Source organism: Agelaius tricolor, unplaced genomic scaffold, assembly GCF_023055355.1.
Source record: "Agelaius tricolor isolate 1412-34295 unplaced genomic scaffold, bAgeTri1.0.p SCAF_9, whole genome shotgun sequence".
NCBI classification, from domain to species: domain Eukaryota; kingdom Metazoa; phylum Chordata; class Aves; order Passeriformes; family Icteridae; genus Agelaius; species Agelaius tricolor.
This window is the reverse complement of record NW_027269269.1, coordinates 4,885,277-4,907,567: the sequence shown is the minus strand read 5'-3', so window position 1 is coordinate 4,907,567 and position 22,291 is coordinate 4,885,277. Positions and strand designations below refer to the sequence as shown.

The window sequence follows — 22,291 nt, the reverse complement described above, 5'->3', positions numbered from 1 at the left end:
CATATCTGTTCCATGCACTGACCTGCTCACTCCAAACCAAGTTTTACCTGGAATCCTGCTCCTTATTCTTAAGGGCCATTGAGGACAGAAGAAATAGCCTCAAGGTACCCCAAGATTCCACATCAAATGCTGCAGAAGAGATGAGATTTGGATCTTATGTTTGTAGCTCAATCAATAACATTACAAAAAGAAACCCACTAAAACTTCTCCCTTAAAGGAGGGTTGAGTAACACATAAACACATTGTAGATTTTGATTCAGGTTTTTAATAAATTCTGCCAGTAGAAGCTTTCAAAGGCAATGATATATCAATAAATAACAGTTAAATTGAGTTCCTGAGAAAGAACCTACCACATGAAAGAATGTCAGATAGATGTAAATAACAAAAAAATGGCATTACTATATAAAAAAGCAGTAATACTGAATCTTACATGAACTGTCACAACACAAGCACTGCATACCTCAGAACATTCCTTTCATACAAATGTAAACAAATACACAATCATTTTTGTTTAGTTTAGGCTGATGAATTCATATGTTGTTGCTTAGATATCTAAACAATGGATAGGATAGGATATGCTAAAACATTAAGGAATAATATGTGGAATAATATACGGAAAAAATAATGAAGCTCCAGATTTAAAAATAAAATAAAGCAAAAACACATTAAAGGAGTGTTTTCATCAAATGTTATTAGGTCAATCACTTTAAATAGGACTGTTACACTAATCTGAATTACGGATTTTTGTGTGTTTACTTATTTAGTTATATATAATATATATGCAAATATGTATGGCTTAATTATCTTTAGTATTCTGATATCATCTTGAATAATTCTCACTTATACATACAAGAAAAATGCATATTTTAACATAGTTAAAAACTGATATTTCAAAGTATGCCTATAATTTGACAGAAATGAAGGCCTATTGTGCTCCATCACAGCAACATTTTAACTCTAGACAATGGGACAGAATGACCTACCAACAATGCCAACATTTTCCAATGTCAGTGCCTAAAACATTAGATCCTAAATGGATACACATGTGGGGTCTGATGTCTGGAAAGCCACATACCTCCAGGTTCCATAGGTGTCTGTGGAGCTGCAGGCACCCAGCCTCAGCCTCGCTGCACCCGGGGCCTTGGGGTGTTATGGGAGCCCCGTGCTGGGAGATGCTCCAGTCTGGATGCTGTGCTGTCTCTGCCAGCTGGGGCCACGGCCTCTGTGCTGCTCCCTGCTTGAGCCAGCCCCATCCAGGCTCTCCCCACAAATCTGCTCCATTGTAATGTTCTGGCTGCTGATCCACGTTGGGAAATGCGTGTGCCCGTGACATGTGCTTGCTAAAACCATCTATTACATCAGACCACAACATCACTACTCAGGTATAACCTTTGCAATCTGTTTTACAAAATTAATATTGGATACAATCATAAGAGGAAACCATCCACACAATACATTATCAACACACGGTTTAAAATGGTCTAATTTTAGACCCTTAGAAAAATGAATCCACAGGACCTGCCTGTGAATGGCAAGAAAAGGCCATTTCAAATAGAAAACCACTGCTCATGCAACATTCTTCACACACTAGACAATGAAATCACACCCAAGTTGCCACTTGCTCACACTTTCTATTACACTCCAATAAGCAGAAAGAAATAAAGCAGCTTTAAGGTTATGTCACAATTTTGAAATGTGGAAAATACATAGAATAAACAAAAATCACGGTGTGAATACGATGGCATCAGTAAATTTAGAAAATTAGAGAGCAGTTTTCTTTTTTTCATTTTTCTTCTTTTTTTTTCTTTCTTACATTATTGCACAGACCTTTCATCACATGTTCTTCAGCTTTATGCATCTTCCTAAATATGAAGTAAGTGCTATGGATAAAATAAAAATGTAGAAAAGAAGAACAGCAGCATGATTTGTCAAAGTTAATCCCTATAATTTAGTAGGAAAAAAACCCTGCTATAAACAAAATATAAGTGCTCTTTACTCATTTAAAAAACAACGCTGACAGTTGCAGAAGTCTGTAAGTGTTAATCTGAGTAAGGGGGATGCTGACCTCAAATAAAATAGGCCAGAAATGACAGACTGCTGGCCTTGCAGATTTTGGTGAAGACCAGGGTTTCAAGTGTAATTATCAACAAAGTTATTTACAGTAGAACTGACCTGAACTTTCAAGAGTGCCATCTTTAGGACCTGGCCCTGCAAGCTTCTTTTACTCCCCAGGATGTCTCCAGCCTCAGCTGAAGGTACACAAGTACTGCAGGATCAGCTCCTAAAGGATCAGTTAAAGGCCCTATTGGATTTGAGATTAGTCCTATCTGGAGTACTCTATACAATAATTTACACATATACAGGCTGACAAGCTCCAGTCTGATCTACCACACCTTTGTCTTCTACATCAGACTTCTCAGACTGGCAAACTTCCATTCCAGAAGGTTTGGGATACCTGAACGGATACCCGTTGTCATCAAAGAATCTTCGGAAAGTAAACTCATAAAAAGCATGTTCTGTGTGTTTGTTGTTGGAAGAGGCTAGTGGATCCCAGGTCCTGGTGCTGTCACCACTAGCATCACTCCAAGGACTTTCTTCTTCAACTGGATCAAAATTTGAAGTGTCCATTGGATGGCTGATCTTTGGAACATAGGGAGCTGGCTGCCTACGGATATCGGTAGAGAAGTCCATAGAGTGAAAGAAAGAATGGGCTTTAATATCATCTGCTCCATTTCTTCCAAGCCTGTCCTCAGCAGCACAGCAGAGCTTTGTGATCAGATCAGTTGCCTCAGGGCTCAGCTTGATCTGTGAGGGAATGTGCAGTGTGCTTTCCCAATTTATCACCTGCAGGTAACAAAGGTATTAAGGAACTTCTGATCTGGAAACAGAACTCTTCCAATGGCCAACATGAACTGTACAGGAGTGCACACCTAACGAGTCATCTCACAGTCTGCACAGTTCACAGCTTCAAGATTGCATTTCCTGATAGTAATTATTCTAATGAACCAGAAAAACATTGTTGGCTAGCAGACAAAAAGAACAGTACCATTTGTTAAAAAGGCAAATTCCTTCCCAAATATTCCAACAGTCAGATTTGAGAACATACTCAGTTTACACAAAGGAATTACTTCTCTTTGTCTCCAAAATATAAACTAGGAAAAGTGGTCACAAGACAGATCCTCTCTAAAAAACACCTATCATTGCTCAATTGTGAAACACTTATATTGCCAACTGCAATTGTCACTGGCATATCAGGTACTAATAGGCACCCTAAGGAATTAAATGGATGAACTTATGCTTGAAAAATCACAATTCTGCTAAGAAGACTCATAAAACTAATATCTATCTCTGTAGCTGGACAAGTCAGTTCTAGTCTGATATTCAGTGTCTTCATTTACTGGCAAAAGATGTGTGCTTGCACAGAACTATTTAAAATCAGGCTTTTTTAACCATTACTCCTTTCTCTAGCAAAAGAAAGGGGAGTAGGTCTGGGAAGGGAAGGGTTAAAATTTTGCTACCACAGACTGGAACTTTGCTTCAACTTACCTTCAGCTGGGTTTCTGTGGGTGTAGGAGCCAGGAAAGGAGGCTGTCCCACTAACATCTCAAAGAGGATGACACCAACACTCCACCAGTCACAGAGCTGAGTGTATCCTGAAAGGCAAGTCAAAAGGTTGATCTCCACTAGCTAAGGGGAATGTGTACAGAGTTATTAGGCCTGCTTGCAATTAAGTATTAAAACATACAGCACAAACTTCTGCCTTTTCTCAGACAAAAAGTTTGTGACTTCTGCTTGCTGATCTACTTTACTGCTGTTTACTTCTAGTAAAGATCTAATCCTACTGTCCTTGAACCTTTCTGAATAAATTCTCAACAAAAGTGAGTCATGACACTGTCATTAAAAAGAAAGAAGGAGGGTTTTTTTGTGCCCAATCCCACAGCAGCACAAACTGAACCTCAAATAACAAAAATGTTTAGCAACTGATGTCCATCTTAGGTTCAGTGGAGATGACTCCACGACTTTGAAAAGCTGCTGAAAGACACAGCCTGGCTCTATAGACAGAAGAAAGCCACAGACAACTCTCTGAGCAAGTTACAAGCAAAGGAACAACTTTAATCACTTAAGTGTTGTGAACAAGACCAATAAGGTGTATGCTTAGGATCTGAAAAAAAAAAAAAAATTTAAACACTGATTTCAATGGAATTTGTGTAATCAAATGATGTAGGATCCAATGTGAAATCTCTGTTAGAGAAGATCAGGCAGATCTAGTTTGCAGACAACTCTGAACACCTAATCTTCTTGTTACAGTGACCATGTCAGTTCTGCATGGATAGTCACCAAGTACTGTCCAAATTCCTCAAGCTAACCTTTTGAATGTAGAGTGTCCAGAGTAAATTGTGGAAAACTTCCTGTTGGGTTCCACAGGCTCTGGCTGGGAATATGGAGGACATATTTCCACAAGTTTATGTAATCTATGCTGAAGTGGCCCATCTGAATCAGGGATCCAGAATGTCAGCTGGCTACTCACTGGTCTGTGTAAACTTGATAGGGGTCAGAGTTGTACTCCATGAGTACAGATAATCTGCTTTATACTTGAAAAATATCACTGTTAAAATTATCCAACACGGTTATAAGCAGCCTCACTCAAAGGCCTCAGAGTGTGGACACACAAAGTATGGCCACCCCTAGTGTGGTGATGCTACACACTGGAGCATCAGGAGTTCTCCTTAATCTAATTGTTTGTGGCCTTCAGAATGATAATCTTCCAAAGCAGCAAGCTTATTCAAGGAAAAAAAATAGCGAAACAGGACAAAAATACAGGTTTACCTACCTTTACGAAGCAGGACTTCAGGAGCAATGTAATTAGGGGTTCCAACTAATGAGTGGGCCAGACATCTCTGGTGCTGCTTCTTAGCTCTTTGTTCCAATGTCTTCAGCCTATCTCCACATCGACAGTTGGACACATCATCCCAAAGATCGCTGGGCTCCATGCTATCTTGTCTGATATGGCTCCCTTTCGTATGGGAGAGAAAGTTCACATTTGTGATCATAAAACTCGACACACAAAGAGAGTTTTTACTCAGATCCAGAGCCATTTTCTACTCTCATTGAAGAATGGCTTTTGAACTTTAAACTCAAGGTATTTTTTAATGCCCTCCCATTCGCAATTGGTTTTCCATACAAAATGTCCAACAAAATCTCTCTGTCTCAGCACAAGGAAGTATAGTTCCATATGGAGGACACAGAACTATGGAGTATACTTAAGTTAGCTACACCAATTGTTTATATCCTCTTTGCCAACAGACACCAGAACTCAACAGCACATACAGGAGACATATGGACTACTCCAAGCCTGTGATTAAATTATTTCCCCAGCAAAAGAGACCCTCCCAACAAGTATAAACTGAAAAATTACTGCTTCTGCAGTAGACAGCCACATTACTGACAGGGTTTTGAACAGTATTGGAAACAAAAGAACTGGAAAGAAGCTAATTGAGTGAGTCAGAGAGAGACAGACACGTTATATTGCCATTGACTGTTTGTCTAGTTTCCTGATCTGGTGTTCCTGCCAACAAGTAGGTGCTTGTTTCAAAACAAATAACACAACAGCATCCTAGAAAAAGGGTAAAAATATTACCTTTCTGATAGTATTTTGAATTGTGAGTCCACCTGAATCCAGTACACAGTCCAAAGTCAGTCAGTTTGATATGCCCATCGAGGTCTATCAGGATGTTGTCAGGCTTGATGTCTCGATGAATAAATCCCATTTTGTGCACACTCTCTATGGCCAAAGTGAGCTCTGCAATATAAAATCTAGCCAGACGCTCTGGGAAGACCTCCATCCGAATCAGCAGGCTCATCATATCCCCACCAGGGATGTAGTCCATCACAAAGTACAAATTGTCTTTATCTTGGAAGGAGTAATAGAGTTTAACCACCCACTCATTGTCTGCCTCAGCAAGTATGTCCCTCTCTGCTTTGACATGAGCCACCTGATTCCGGTTCAGCACGTCCTTCTTTCGCAGAGTCTTCATGGCATACAGGGCATGGGTGTCCACTTTGCAGGCCAGGCATACTTCTCCAAATGCACCAATACCCAGAGTCTTGATTTTCACAAACATAGATTTGTCCATTTTGGCCCTTTTAAGTCTGTTGTAGTTGGACTCCTTCTGGTAGAGAATTTTCCTCATTTGTTCCTGTTCTGCTTCACAGAGGCCTGCCTTTACAAAGGAAAACAAACCACAAGAGCTATACTGTTATATTCATAGCAAGAGAAAAACAAATGAGCATTCCAAAAACACATTTCTCAGAAAAATTAACCAAGAACCAGAAAAGATGTATTCGTGAAGGATATACTCTCTTGACTGTTGAGGTATTTCTGAAAACTCACTGTGCCCAAACTTGTTGCCTGAATTTGCAATATCTGAAATTGGCATGCCTGTCTCTTTTGGCTGAACAAGAAGGCATAGGGCAATATTGTCAGAGACAGGAATACAACATAACAAACCTGACCGTGGGATATGGTTTACACCTTTCAAATGTGCACTTTGCCACTGTACTCCACCATATGTATGTGCACTTAAGCCCAGCTTAATTTAAGATCAAACTTAAACCTATGTGCAGCAGTTCACTTTGTTCATGAATGGTTCCCCACAGCAACTCACATTAGCATTTCCTACCTTGGGTGCTGTTTGTTTGGTTTTGTGTTGTAATTAAAAAGCTGCTTTTGACCTACACATTCCCAAGTGCCTTGGAACCTCCTTCAGAAATTGTGTTTCTTCCACTGCCATAAATATCCTCCACTCTCAAGGTTTTAGATCTCCTGAGCATCTGTTCTATAAACTTCTCTTTTTCCCCTCCCAAAATAGGTACCTAAAATCCTCAGGTCTGGTCTCCCCTCAGCCACTGCAGCCCAGACCCTGGTGCTATTTCCCTCCTAAATGAATCCTTTTCCCTCTGCACCCAAGCTGTAGAACAGCTGGCCTGTCCACCTCCCGTCTCCAGAGAGCCTCCCAGTTACTGCAAGTAACATTTCACAGGGCTGTGGGGAGAAACCTCCTGGAAAAGAGAGAAGCAGCTGGATCCAACCAGATTTCCCCCACTTTTCAAGACAGAGCCTGCAGAATGCCAAATTTGCCAACTTCAGTGTCTGGCCCTCTGCTGAGAGCCACTGGTGGCCTCCACCAGCAGAAACCCCTAGGCTGACCCGAGGCTCCTCTGACAACTCACTTCCTGCAGCATGCTCTTTTCTTTCTGCACACCCCAGATCCAAAATCCTGAATTAATTGGCATCAACTGAACTACTTCTGAGAGAAAGATCAGTGCCTAGTGAGAAGGGGCCATTGGGAGGGTGAAGGGAGCTGAAGCTCACTGATTAGCAGGCTAGAAACCCAAGCATACACCCACAGGGCTGCTACTTAGGCTGATTTAATTTCACATCTGTAGTCTAGGTATTTAAAGATGAATGTGGGCAGCCAGACTATGCAATGAGATCCTCACAGTATAAAAATTAAATCTGTAGGAATAAAGGATGGGGTAAGTCTACAGAAACTTGCAGAACAGGTAGGATGAAGTTTCAGACTAAAGGAAAAAGCCAAATGAAAACAAGAAACCCTGTTTTTGAAATGAAAGATAACTACATCAATCCATAAGAGAGGAAATATTTACTTTTTAGGGTAAAATAATGAGTGTGCTCTGTTCTTGCTAATTCTAGAATAATGCAATATTAAGATCGCCAAAATCTCCTGCATGTGTATTTTCAGTCAGTGATAAGGTTTCTAGGGGAAGGAGTTGTTTTTGTTTACACCTGAATTATCTCTGAGTGAGGGAAAGCTGAAGAGTCAGAAGAGAAGAACTAGCACAATTAGATCCTGTTATACCTCTCTAGAAATCATTCCCTATCTCAGTCTCAGGAAAATACTCAAGCAACACAATACAACCTGTACTTGCAGTGAGGACAAGCTATTAACTGTCAGTAAAATGCCAACGTTTCAAGAGATTTTCCAAGAATATTCTCTTCATTCTAACCTCAGTAAACAAACTCCTGAGTTTTCTGGTGCAATGTGAGCATTGAATCAATTGCCTCTGGAAACTGACTGTGCTAGGGAAAATCAGGTAGTTAATTATTACCCATTATGTGTTAATAACAGCTTTTCTTAGAGCTTATCCTTTAATGCAAAAGTAGACAAGTCATATTCCAATCATGCCTAGGAAGAAAAAATCCCTCTTCCTCTTTCAGAAGTAAAAATTAAAACACAACTGCCAGACAAATCATCAGAGCTTGGCAGCTTTGTTTTAAGCAGCACTATCAGAGAGTCAGCTTAGATTTGAGAGCTGCAGTTAGGCATGAAAGAAGTTCTATCACCCAAAATGCATCTCCCTGAGACCTGCCTCTAGAATGAGTTCTGGCAATGGTCTCAAAATCAGTTCAGGTCAGTCCAATATGGCTACTTGCATGACATTATCACTTATATGTGTTCAACAGACAACTTTCAGTCAAGTATTACACAGTCATCTGAAAATATGGCAGAGTGACTGCCAAGCTGAACCATGGCTTTGGTGAATGGGCAGCAATCATGGAACAGTGAGGAGGAACTTGAGCAATGAGTTTTGCAAGAGCTGCCAAAGTACTGCCAGAATTATCTCAGCCTCAAGCCTGCATTCTAAGTTCTTACCTATAATATGGGGGGTTTTTGCCTCATTTTACTTTTCTGGTACAAACAAATATCATTTCACATCTCAGGTTTTTCAAACAGCCTCCCAGACCTGCATCCACACTTTTAAGGGGATACAGTCTGGTACAGGGAGGTGTCTGATACCTACCACTTCAGTGGATTCTGCCTTTACAATTTTTTTTACAAATTAAAAATAGCAATAATCAATTTGACCCTACTAGATTTTACAATAACAAAACAAGAATTACTTTTGCCATTTCTTGCTCCAATTGTAACCTTCTGTTAATTTTCTGCTGGTAGGTCTTTATGACGTTCTCTACATGTTGCTCCATGTAGAACTTGAAGGCAAAAGGTGAGTAGCTCTTTATCCGGGATTCTCGCTTTTCCTCATCTTTGCCATTTTTTCGCACAGGCACCGGAGACGTCTGAATCTGCTTTTTATCTTTGCTTGGTTTTTCAGCTTTAGTGTTCTTGCTGCTTTTGTCATTTCTCTCACTGCTCTCTTCAGCCTTGTTGCTTGTTGAAGTGGGGACCACACGCAGAGTCTGCTCCACGCCCATGCACAAGCAGTTGATATCAAACTGCTCAGTGGTGCCAGGAAGGAACAAATGCTTGGGATAGGGCGGGGGGGGACACCGCAGCTCCTGGTTACCGTAATCCACATCGAGCTGGTAGGCATTAGCTGCTCCAGGAGGTGGCACATGCTGCTCCATGATCTCCAGGCCATCCACAGCCGGTGCCTGAGCAGGCAGCCACGCAGGGTGGGAAGGTCCCACTGCAGTCTGAGGCTCTGGTCTCATCACGCGCATGCTCTTCACTGGCTGGAGGATATGAGCTGATGTGACTGCCGTGATTGTGTTTGGAGACGTAATGGAAGGATCGGGTTTTCCTGGAGGAACCTGTCTCATAGACACTGTCACTTGTGGCTGTTGCTGGTGGTTGTTGAAGGAGTTTGTTCTGCTTGGCACTGCGGCATCAGGTCTGAAGGATACATGTTGCCGTGGAGATGTTTCTATTCCTGGGTTTTGTACAGAATCTCTGCGTGATGGTGTTGCTGCCTGCCACTGCTGAACTTGAGGATTATTCATGTCATAGAGGTCCATGTTTAGGCTATTTCTAGATGGAGTCAATAGATTTTGTGGTGGACTGTCTGAAAAATCATTAGCAAAGGCTGGACCTCTGGATATCACATGCATTTGATGAGAAGAAGGACTTGTCTGCTTGTGATGAGAATGTGAGATATACAGGCTTGGTGGTGCCTGCTGAAATGCATGACCAGTACTGTTCTGAACAACTGCCCCTTTATTTGGGAGATTGGCATATCCCCCCTCCTGCTGCATCTTGTTTTGGAAGGATGGACTCCGCTGAACACCATATCCCATAGGTTCCCCCTGCACCATCATGTGCTGCCTGGTGTAATGTTGGCTGTTGCAGCCATGGGACGCCTGCAGCTGCAGGGCCTGACTGCTGTGATTAGCCACTGGATAATTAATCACAGAAGACTCCATATTTGCAGGGTATGCTTTCTGCTGATGGCTCGTTGGTGTGCTGTGAGTGCCTACTCCAGAGGGTCGCTGTACAGGAGCAGTCATAGCTGAAGACTGAGAAGTAGAGATTAAATAGTCCATGTATGGCCTAGGAACCTCAGTAAGCATATTTGCACCTTCTGCTCCAAAGCCTGTCCCTTCATAGGCTGCATTACTGATCTGATGGTAGGACGGAAAAGATTCATTTGATCCTTCAAAGCTTGGCCTGCGGGTTACGTTATTTGGCACAATACCCTTTCCTTTATAAAAAGAATACAGAAGAACGTTAGGAAACAATTCAGGTGAACCAATTACTTTGTATTACTCATGCATCTATACATACATACACACACACACATATACCCACTGCTCAGGGAGTATGTGTTTTAAAAACACCTTTCAAAACCTAAATTTAACACTCTGAACACTTAAAGTTTTAGGTGGCAAGTATACCTACTGATAACGGTGCCAAGCTCACAATAATGCTCATGCCAGGAATCATCAGGGAGTCCTATCAAATAATGAAAATAGAAACACAAATTCCCTAACTATGAACTCATCAGACTACTCTACAGCCTGCTTCTTAAAGCTGGACCAGTATTAGCAGTCATTGCTCTCAGACAGGAGGAAGCTACAGAGCAGAGTGTTAAATACAACAACAGGAGAAAAAAAGCTCCTGGAAGGGCTTTCTATACAACTTAAAGTCAATATTGCTATAAACTACTAGGCCATCACAGAGTCCATCTTCTGCACAGTGAGCCACCTGCTCACACTGGTTTACGTCTCTCTCTTCCATCATTCTCAATAATCCCTCTTTCCTTCTCCTTCATTTAAACAAAGGCATCATACAGTTTGTCCTGTATTCCTTCCAATGTGTTGGACACTGAGTACCCCTTCACATTACTCATCTTCCATCTGTTGGGAAGGAAAATCTTTCAGGGTGTCAACATATTAATCTTAGCTTGAAGAATGTGCAGAGACAAGATAGCAGCATTCCTACAGTGGAAGTGTTAACGGCACTTTTCATCAGTTCTTTGATCTGAGGACAAATTGCAGGTGTATAAAGCACTGGCTGTGCTAAAAAGACAAGGGAAGACTCTGTGCTGCTATATTTTTGTTCCTCTCCTGCTTCTTTAGCTCTCACAAATTACAGGACTTGGCCCATTTATGCCTAAACCATTTCCTTTTAAAATCCTGACTTAAGAATAGCCAAACTGACATACTAACAAGCTTGAACAGTGCATTACAAGCTTTTTGCAGTACAGCACGCTCCAGCTGGGCCAGATGCAGCACACCTGAGCACAGCTGCTGACTCCTCACCTTGACACACAAGCCCCGCTGCCTACAGACACATAGTGACGTGCATGGTATTAAGAGAGGTTTCTGCACACTCTCTGCACACTGAGGGTTGCACCACACTAAATGATACCCTCATAAAGAATGCAATGTTTTGAAATGGAATCAGGCTGGACAAATAACCAGAGATCTTTAAAGTGAAATCTATAATTGGCAGCTCTTTCTCCTGTGATAACACAAGGCCAGCATTGCTGAGGCTGTTCTTACAACAGCACCCTTGACAGCTCACCTGCTGGGACACAGTGAGATGCACTGAATGAGGCTGTAGCAATCCTAAGAAGTGGCTACCCTGGCCTGGAAGTGGGAGGCAGCTAGTAAGACCTATTTGTCATCTCTGTCAGCAGGATTCATCCTGAGCCTTGGGGGCAAGCTTACTTTGCTTTCCCTTATCACAGGCCACAAAGCAATGTTGCAGCAATAACTGTCCTTCTTTGGGACACATAATTCAGCTGTGCAAATAATCTTGATGTCAAGAGAGATATGATGTCCACCTCCTAGATTTGTACACCAGTAAGTCTGTTCTGGTCCAATAGGGGAATATTTGGATTTGAACAACAGATTTCTGTTTAAGAAGGTGGACTATGAACATGTACACAGACAACTCTTCGGAAGCAGGTGAGCTGTACTGAGGTTCCAGCCCAGCTGGCCTTGCAAGCTGGCACTGTGTCCTGACTGCTGTGGAACGCTGCTGTCCAACACTTCTCCCCAGCAGTGATCCTACTTTAAAAACTAGCTTATTGCAAGAAAGAAGAACACAATTAAAAAAAAAAAAATCATGCTCACCTGGTGAGGTTTGCTTAATTACACGTACTATCTGTTCATTTCTAGGATCCAAGTAGCTCATCTTACTGATGTACTCCAGGGCTGCTTCAATGCTTCTGCTCCCTGTCTGCTTCAGTGCTCGGACAGCCATCTCCTGCAAAGCAAACAAGAATTGAATCACCTTGTGACAAAACCCAAGCACTGCAAGCTGAAGAGCAGTAAGTGTTCTTATATTAATAGGAGCATTCTAAACATCAGATCACAGCTGCCTGAAGCCAAATGGACTCATATTTTGAAAGCATTTACATGCCTTACAAAACTTAAAAATCATAAGAAGAAAATAATAAAACATACAACCTACCCAGATTCTAGCAATTAAAGAAGGATCAAATTAAAATGTGTATTTCAAGAGCCCTTAAAACAATCTTTGAATAAGGTATGGAAAAGCCAGCATAATTTCACACTGGATGAAATGTAATGTAATGCAATGTAATGAAATGAAAATTTATCTGTTAGTACTTGAGAGCATGTCTCTTAGTCACACCTGAACACAGTAAAAACTTTATCCTTTCACAATACCACAAAGAAGCTAATTAGGCAGGGGTTGATTTCTGCTCACTAGAGTCCACAGGGAAGAAAAATTGCTGTTTTCAGTACACCTGGGACATTATCCACTATTTGTTTGGAAAATGACTGGGCATCCCAAACTGAAAGCTACACTGTCAGTCTTTTTAGCTGTATTTTATTAACAACTATGGTTAGCAGTAGTTGCTGCTGCTGCTAACAACTACTGCAGTTGTTGCTACAGCTCCTAGCAGTTTGTTTGTACTTTTACTTATAGCTCAGGTATATTAAACACCTTTCAATGACTCAAGCACCATATGGTTGCAAAGCAAAATTCACAAATCCTCATGAGGCTCCATGGTGTTTTCCGAAATGAAGGAGAAATTTGAAATCCAGAGCTTTAATGCTGAATTTCACTCACAGAACTTCACCCATCAAAAAGCTGGATATCTACTCAAAAGTAGTTGCTGAGCATCTTTCTATAATCACCTCCAAAAGGCAATTCATAAAATAGGTATAAGAGGAGATAAACCCTAGTGACTTAGTGACATGATTAGAGAACTAACTTGAACTAAACTCCCAGTTCTTAGATGGCTGATCCTGAAAGAAATGAATGCTACCACCAAGGATTTGCCTGCAAATGTCAGTATCCTATTCTCTTGCCACTTTATTACTATTTTTAGGGGAATGCTGTCATCACAACCTGCCCACTGAGCGCTGAATCACAGGGAGGTCGTGCCTCCCTGGCTTGGCTGCCCGGTTGCAGATGTGGAGCTGGGTTGGCACTGGTGCACGGCTCTCCCAAGGGTCAGTTCTGGGCACTGGCTGGCAGTCGGGAACTCCAGCTGGAGCAAAGGGCAGCTCTGCTGCTCTGTACACGTCAAATACCCGCTAATTGTTTACTTAGCAAGGGAGGCCCATCTCAGATGACACTAATTCACACTTAGCACAGAGCCACATGCTGGCACTTGGCATCTTGTTTGCTTTACTCAGACCCCTCCTACTGCCCCAAAATGGCAGCAGTTCCTTCATTAGTCAGAGGTTCTGCTTGTGGAATAGCTATAGCAAGCTGAATATTTTTCATACAATTTATGACTCATAATTCATAGAAAGGCAATAGTTGTTTTCACATTTCCTATAGCTGAAATACTTCACTGGCATCAACATATTACTAAGGACAATTTTAAATCATCAGAAAAATATTATGTATGAAGGAAAGAATTTCCCACAATGTTTTTTCCTCTTTCTTTTTTTCTTCTTGTGGATACATTTCTCAAGTATTAGCAAATGCACATCTTAGTGCTCACCCTTCTCATCATCCAGGGACACTGGGCTTTACAGCCCCGTTCCACATGGCTGCTAACATACTCTGTCCCATTTACAGCAGCTAGATCTAGCCTTAGGTCACAAGTCTAAGTTTCCTAAATTAAATGTTCTCTATAAGCACATTTGGGCTGGTTTGGATGTTGGGTAACAATTGTATTAATGATTAATAAAACAGCCCACATGGTCCATTTCTCCCTCTCTGATCTGTGCTGCCTGTATATAATTCAAAGGGGCTAAAATAGGAGAAATGTTATCATCTCTGAAAGCATACTGTAACTTTCTCCTCTTTTGCCATTGTCCGTGTCTGAAAAGCAAAAGTAAAAACAACACTGGTCTTCCTGAAACTGCATGTTCTACCTTCAGCACAGTTTTAGGGGACTCATATTTAAACTTCAGCGGGAATAATGTGATGGAACAGGCACAACACATTCCACTGAGCACAGCTGGATAACCTAAGAGGCCAGCAAGAGCTTGGGACCAGCAGGTGTGTCAGTGGCCATCTCACCCTTGCAAGCCCCCAGTGCAACAGCAGCCCTGTGCTCCAGCTCCCCACTTTCACTAGGTCAGCTCCCACACTCCAAAGGGTTTCCTCATGACACACCCTGTTCGCTCAGCATTTACATTACTGCTGGAGAAAATATAAGTAGGGAAAAAATGAAGTAAGGAAAGGTAACAAAAGGAAAAAGGTTTTCCTCAGAGGCAAATCACAGATAATCACAATTCTCCACCCAGGAGATAAATCCCTCTAGGGGCATGTGATACTCAAGGAGAGTAGAGGACAACAAGAAGCCCCAGCAGTGTTGCAGCTGGCATTTGTCCTCTTCTGCATCATTCTTCCTATTGCCACTGTCCATGCCCACAGCTCTCTTCTCTATGGCAGTCACCTGAAGAGAGCTCCATTACCTCCAGCACCTTTTCCTTAGGGACAGAAGACATGCTGATGTGTGGCTGAGGATCACAGAGAGCGTGCTCTGCCCAAGGTGGCTGCTGGCTCCCCAGGCCCTTCTCCTTTCTATGTGCAACACAGGGATGAGCTCTGAGAGCAAAGGAGCATGGCTGGCATGAGGCAGCAAAGGGCTGGCCTCCAGGAGCCGGCTGAAGGGGAAGTTGGCTCCCTGCTGGCAGCTGGGGCTGGGGCCTGGGCTGCATTTGCTAGGAATCAATGTAAGGACTGTTTTGAAGTTGAGGAAGAAGGGCAGAAGATGGATTAAACAATTACACTCGTTGGAAAGCAGAGGCTTAAGTGAGATGGAGAGTGTTTGTCAGAAACAGCAGAATGGCTCAAAAAGGGGGGAAATCGATGCCAAAATCTTGCAAATCAATACATAGACAGTGGAAGGGCTGAGGAAATGAGGACAGACACTGGGCAAGGATAAAAGTGCCCAGTTACAGTGACATGGATGGAGCTGTCTTGATTTTACACCACTGGAAGGTAAGTACACTTTAGAAAGACAAGGGAAAAAAAGGAACCAGAAACGAGCCAGGGGAAAAAAGCCACTTGGAGCTGCAGCCAACTCCAAAACACTCAACTAGGCACAGCATCAAATCCAGCTTCCACTGAGGTCAACAAAGATTTCCATTAACTGCAAGGTACATTGCATCGGGCCCTCTGCTTCAGATTGTTTCCTTTTCACGAGGCCAAGCGCTGTCAGCCCAGCATGGGTTGAGAAACTTGGCTGCTGGCTGCGCTCTGCTGCCCCACAGCAGTTGCCAGGCCCACGGAGAAACACCAGCCCCTGGCAGTGTGCACAGAAACCACAAGAGAACAGAGTGCTCCCAGCCCCAGCTCATTCTCTATTCCCTTTGGAGGATTCAAACATCTCTCAATGCAGGGCTTTTATGCACCTTTCTGCTTCCAGACATCACTAACTATTGATGAAAAAATGAACCAGAAAAAGTAAAGGTGAAGAGCTACAGGGGGAAAAATGCACATTTACAATTAACTCTACCAAAGCTGTAATTAATTGAACAGCTGCAATATTAAAATGAGGTTTCAGTGGTCAGCGATGGTTCTGGACAGATCTAGTGGAAAACCAAAGTCAGGCCATGAACCACAAAACAGACGGAGGAAACTGCAGCATCCCAAATTTGTGGACTCAAATAAAAAAACAGGAGGGTGGAGTTTCCCAGCTAATTCCTACAGTGGGCTACCTAAACCTGACTGCTGCATGGTCCACATGCTCTCTGTTATTTCCCCAGTCTTACACTGGTAGATGGCGGCCTTCCAACAGATTTCAAGATTTTGCTAGAAGGGAGGCCACCTTTGAGCTCAGATGCTCAATAGGAAAAATCCTTGTTTGATGGTAAACAGATATTTGGATTTGTGCACATAAAGACTTCATCTCACTCTGTGCTCTGCAGGCAGTGTGAAAGGCTTTCCCCATTTTACCCTCCCGCCTGGCTGCACTCCACCAGCATTGGCAGAGGTTTGCGTTCTTGCTGTACTACAGGGTTGTCCAGCAACATTTTTCATTCAGAAAGCTCCTCGTTGCCAAGATGTACTTATCATCCAAGTGAAGATTGCACAAGAGGTTACAATAAGTAAGACTTTTTCCCAAGAACATTGTGTCTGAAGGAGACAATAGGTCCTCCAAAATTTGGCAAGGGTAATTAATTGCTAGCAACAACAAAAATTAATTACTTGCTTTCCATTCACCAAGAAGGATGGCTGACAGATGCAGGAAACAGATACAGGTTCCCTGCAGAAGGAAAAAAAATAAAGCTCATGCCAAAAGAGATGATCCAGCATTGATTACAAGCCTTTCTGCGATAGCCCCCCATTGCAGGATTTTTCATTCATGATTTTAAACATGCAAAACCCAAGCAGTTCAGGAAACAATGTGTACAATGTACTCTATCAGAACTCCTGCAGCCCCACAGAACAGAGAAGCCTATTTTGCAATATTCTCTCTCTGTAATTATTCTCTAGTTGGACACTTCATCCAATTTTGTACTCGACTTTTGTTTTGCCTGTTTTCAGGTTGCTAACATCAGGGGCTAAATTTTGCACATAAATTCCCATACCTACCATAACCTTGATTAAAATATTCTAGCTACATAATTAAGATATTATCCTGAGTGTCATTAGTGCTTTTCAGTTTTAGTGCATCAGAAAAGCAGGAGGAAATTAGCAGAGGCAGAAACCTACTGAGTGCTGCAGCACTGCTTAGTCCATTCTGAAACGATGTGATCCATTCAGAAACTAATGGATATCTGCCCCATGATTAGTAAGGGCTGCTCCTGTTACAAACTCCTCCAAGCTATCTTGCTTAGGCAATGATAAACCTCCCTCCCAGCCTAAATTATGCAGGGTCACTTTACTGCCTCTGATTTTAGTTTTGATTGTCTTTTCACAGCAGTTCTGCTGTTACCTACAAAGTGAGCCCCTTCGTCCTAAGGGATTTTCACAGCTTGGCCTCCAGGGCTGAATTTGTTTTCTTCTGCTAAATGGGAATTTCGTTCCCTTTATTGGTATAGTAGCCCATCTCTGTATCAAGAAAGATCAGACAGGGACATGATTTTGATAAGAGGTGGACACACCATTCTTGATGACATGCCAACAGTGGTGGAAAAGTCATCCTTGGTAAAGTCGCTTGGGGCTTTAATCCTGGCTTTTAGCCCTTACAGCATTTCTACCTTTTGTGCTCCTGAATTATTTTTAATTCTGCTAGCACTCCAGCTCTGAAGGTCATCCATTCTTTTGGCTGGATGTTTTAGCTCTACTTTGCACTGACTATGCATTCCCACCTCACATTGTCAGAGTGCTTCCTTCCTTCTTTTTTTTCCCCTCATACCAGGCTTACCAGGGGTTAAAGTATGCAGAAGAAACACACTGTAGTACATAAAACTAGGCAGACAGAAAAAGAATATAGACACCTCACAAAATGTAAGACTCACTAAATTAAATCACATCAACACAGGAAAAAAATACATGACTGTGAGTTAGGAATGGGGAATTGCAGGTAAGGAACAACTTTAACCAGATGGTTTTTATACACATTTTCAAGGGATATTTGCAGAACTAACAAAGGGAGTATGTGCAAAAGACAGAGGGAGGATTTTATAAATGATATAGTGCTCTGGTAAAGGCCCTATCAGAAGAAAAACAAATAAAAATAAATCTAATGTGACAGTCATTGCTATGCCACTGCTCATTCTGTTTGCCTTCCAACACTTTCAGTCTTTATTTAGACAGTCACCTACAGAAGAGTGGTATATTTACTACTCTGTTTGTACAGCACCCAGTACAATGGGGTCCTGTTACTGTGTTTATGGCAGCAGGATAACTTACTATTAAAATAAGGTCATTAAATCCAGGCCAAAATATACAACTTGGAATCCTAGGCAAAAAGATGGTGGAGGGTGGAAGTGTCAGTTCTACTGGGTCCCAGCACAGAAACCCTTGTATCATGATCACCACAAACCAACTCTAAAATAAATTGCCTTAATCCTCAAAGCCACAGAATATGACACATCCCACAGAATCACTACAGTTGCAAAAGACCTCCACCAAGCCCAACTTTTGACCGAACACCACCACATCAACTAGACCCAGGGATGGTGGCTCCACCACCTCCCTGGGCAGTCCACTCCAATGCTTAATCACCCTTTCTGTGAATAATTTTTTCCTGATGTCCAGCTATATTCCTTCCATAGCTCTATTTGCTATTGCTATGGAAAGAATCAGACAAAATAAAACAAAAGTAACTAGATCATCTGGTTACTTTTTTTCACTTACAAAACCCTTCTTTTGGTGATTAAAGTGTTTCTAATAACCTTTAAGATATAAAACAACTCTGGATGGTTAAAAATGAAACAAATGAACCAGACAAGTGATACCAATATTTGAAATCTATCACTTTAGTTTTTGTACTTTATCAGCCCTAGAGTGAATACAAAGTTCTCTCAAAAGTATCACAGAAAAGACTTTTCTACTGTTTTTTTCCCAGCTGCTTCTCCTTAAGTTGATGACTAATCAAAACTATTTAAGTTCATCCAAAAGACAAGAAAAAAGTGCTATATAGATTTAGCAGCAGGGTACTTATAAAGAAACAGCTACCATAACACCTTCAGCATCTTATAAAGGATAAGAGAGAACAAAACCAGACCTGAGAACAGCAACTGGAAATATGACATAACTTTTTGTCAGATGTCTCAAAAGGTACCAGTTATATCAAAATACTTTTTAACACTATGCAACTGATTCTACCTAGCAGCATAGAACTAATTTTATTTTTCTTTCCTGGCATTTGTCTGTTCTTTTAACTAAGTCTGTATATTCCATTCCCCCACCACAGCTCATTACAAGACACATTGTGTTTGGCCATGGGCATTTCACGGGGGACACCTCCCATTTTACACTACAGTCCTTGTGCTCCATGAGTTGTTCAAATACAGCTCTTCCCCTGAAAAGGAGAGATATGAACTACAGGCTATAAGCCAACCCACGGTCCCAAAGTTAAGACATTTGGAAATAAACCAAGCATGGCTGCTCAACATATTTCCAAACAAATGCCTGTAAAATGAACAAAGTATTTATAACAAGGCATCTCCAGACAAAGAGCGCATATGTAAACACTTCAAGAAGCTCTGATGAACTATTCAAGAGATGCAATCTGTTTAAAGAGAAAACATACGTGCACTGCTATGTCCATTTTCAAATCCAACCAGAAAATTTCATCAAACGATTCCTGTTGATACCCCAGACAGTGTGTGTATGTACTGACAGACATACAGGTATTACATAATGTCTGCACATCTGTGTAGATTATTTCCTTTAAAATAATCTAATTTCAAGTGAGCTCCCTAAAAGCAGTATGTAAAAATAAAGAAGACTCTTATTTGTGTCACCAGTCTGATAAAACAAGTAATTCAATTATATTTGCATATACATTTATTGGACCATTTCTGGAAGCACAACAGGCACTCTGAAAAAGATTTGGAAAGGGGGAGGCTGAAGGAAGCTGGAAGAGGTCCTGCTCCAGGCAACAAAGCTGCACTCTGCACAAAGCTCAAGTGCCATGAAAGAACAAACAGGCAAGGAAAGAGAGACCACAACATTAGGAACAATAATAAAGTGAGTGAAAATAACTAAGAGCCACTATGAATACCATAAATACCACTTTTCTTTTCTTTTCTTCCTTTCTTTCAAGTAGTCTGGAAAGGAAAAACAGACCTGAGCTGCTCTCTTCCAGCCAGGACACAGGCATGAGAGGAAGAGGAACAGGGTGGAGAGAGGAAGGGGAGCAGGGTGCAGAGAGCTTGATCATAGAGGCAACTTAAAAGATAGACCTGAGGAGCACTGACAAATAACCTGTTCTTCCTGTCCACACCAGCCTTGGAAAAAGCACATTTGTGTCTGAAAAGCTGATGGCACAAGCCCTCTTTTCCCAAATATTTGGTGAAGGGAGTATACTGTAAACTTAATACAAGATCCATGGTGATCTGCTGCCTACCTCAAAGGCTGTAATGCCCCTTTCTGAAGGCACCTGCTTCCTCCCCCAGCTTTTCAAAGAGCACACACTCCTGATTTAACAATCATACTTGGCTAACAGTAATAGGCAATATTAGTAGTTCCCTGAGTACAGAAAATTCCCCTTCTGGAAACACACTGCTTCAAATCCCACATCAGCAGAGAGTTGTAAGGAGCGAGCACACAGCATTCCATTTTGAACACATGAAGTACTTGAGAACTATCTATATTCCAAAATTCACAGGGATCGGGTTTACATTAATGATAGAATAAAGGAGGGGGGAAAAAAGTGTATTTGTACATCTGCTGTGCTCGAATTATCCCCTAAATGCACAAAATCCTTTCTACTGTGATGGCACCCTGAAGCCTTCTGCACTGGGCTGAGCTCTACACAGACACAAGAGAACAATCCTATTTTGAAATGGATTTCTAATTCAAGACAGAGCAAACAATTGTATATAGAGCTATTACTGTTCCTCATTACTCTTTAAGTATGCTCATTGGAGAGCTATTTAAACTATTTAGAGTTCAGGTCTAAGCAAATGACCCATGTCGGGTCCATCAACAGACAGAAAGTTGGACAAATCTCTCCCAACCCTTCCTTAGCACTGGAGCAGGAGCACTATTATGTGCTAATTCACAAACCTTATAGTGAGGGAAATCATGTTATAAGCAGCATTTACAAATTACTGCACTGGCAGGTTTACATTGCAGAGCAGCATGGAGGAGCTTTGCTTACTTCATGTGTGAGTGAATGCACATGCACACATGTGCAACTGTGTACATAACTCCTTTCCAAAGATCCTATTTTACTTCCCTGAAACCCTCTCACTTTGGTTACAGAAACAGGGAACTTCCCACCCTCTGGACACAGTCTGGTAGGAGTTTCATCCTGTGCTCCAGTTGACTTCTGTCTGGCAGCCACTGTAGAGACCTGTAATCCATCACTCAGTGTTTCAGCCACATGCCTTGCATTAACCAGTGTGGCTTAAAAGCTTCTCCTGATCCCACGAGGCAAGGCACAGCACTATTCATCCACACCTTTAGTATTGCAAAGGTAAGGTACATTCTACAACAGCTTTAAAACCCTGAGGAAAAGGAAACAGAGGGCAATTAGTAAACAAATTCAAGTATAAGCTCATGAGTTGTCTCAAACCAAGCACCACTATAATCTCCTGTAATGTTCACTGAAACCCCCTTCCAGGTTCCTGTTCACATTTTTTAATAACTATGGGTGTGATTGCACTCATCATCCCCTTTTCATACCAAGCCAAGCACTGGGCAAATTCTGAGGCTTACAACTCTAACTCAGAGAACAAGAGTCCTCTACCTGGTATTCCAAAGCAAATCCTTTCTACATGGCACAGAAGTCCAAGCCAGTGGAGAGTATTTTACTAAGCCTCTCGATTTGAATTTGCATTACCAAAGTGTTGAATGCCACACCTCTCACCTCCCTATTTCCTACCTTCTTTATCCAGCAGTAAAGCAGTTGAGCTGGTGTAAAGAGAAGCAAACAACCATTTCAGCAGCAGCACCGAGCAGCAGAGTTTGCCAAAAGCTAATAGCAGACAACATCAGGTATTACAGCCTTTATAACTAGGAGGAAGGTA

The 22,291-nt window shown here is 41.8% G+C and overlaps 1 protein-coding gene across 2 annotated transcripts in view; it reads right to left on the bottom strand.

The window, feature by feature from the left end:
* Positions 1–249: 249 nt before the first annotated feature.
* Positions 250–22,291, bottom strand: part of LATS2 (large tumor suppressor kinase 2) — a 48,759-nt gene continuing 26,717 nt past the window's right edge. For both annotated transcript variants that reach the window (XM_071434091.1, XM_071434090.1), the window contains 6 exons: positions 12,341–12,473; positions 8,924–10,461; positions 5,639–6,221; positions 4,832–5,014; positions 3,547–3,653; positions 250–2,844 (listed from right to left, as the gene is read on the bottom strand). In XM_071434091.1, coding sequence (XP_071290192.1) covers positions 2,350–2,844; positions 3,547–3,653; positions 4,832–5,014; positions 5,639–6,221; positions 8,924–10,461; positions 12,341–12,473 — 3,039 coding nt within the window. In that variant the 3' untranslated portion in view covers positions 250–2,349. The remainder of the gene's footprint in view (positions 2,845–3,546; positions 3,654–4,831; positions 5,015–5,638; positions 6,222–8,923; positions 10,462–12,340; positions 12,474–22,291) is intronic.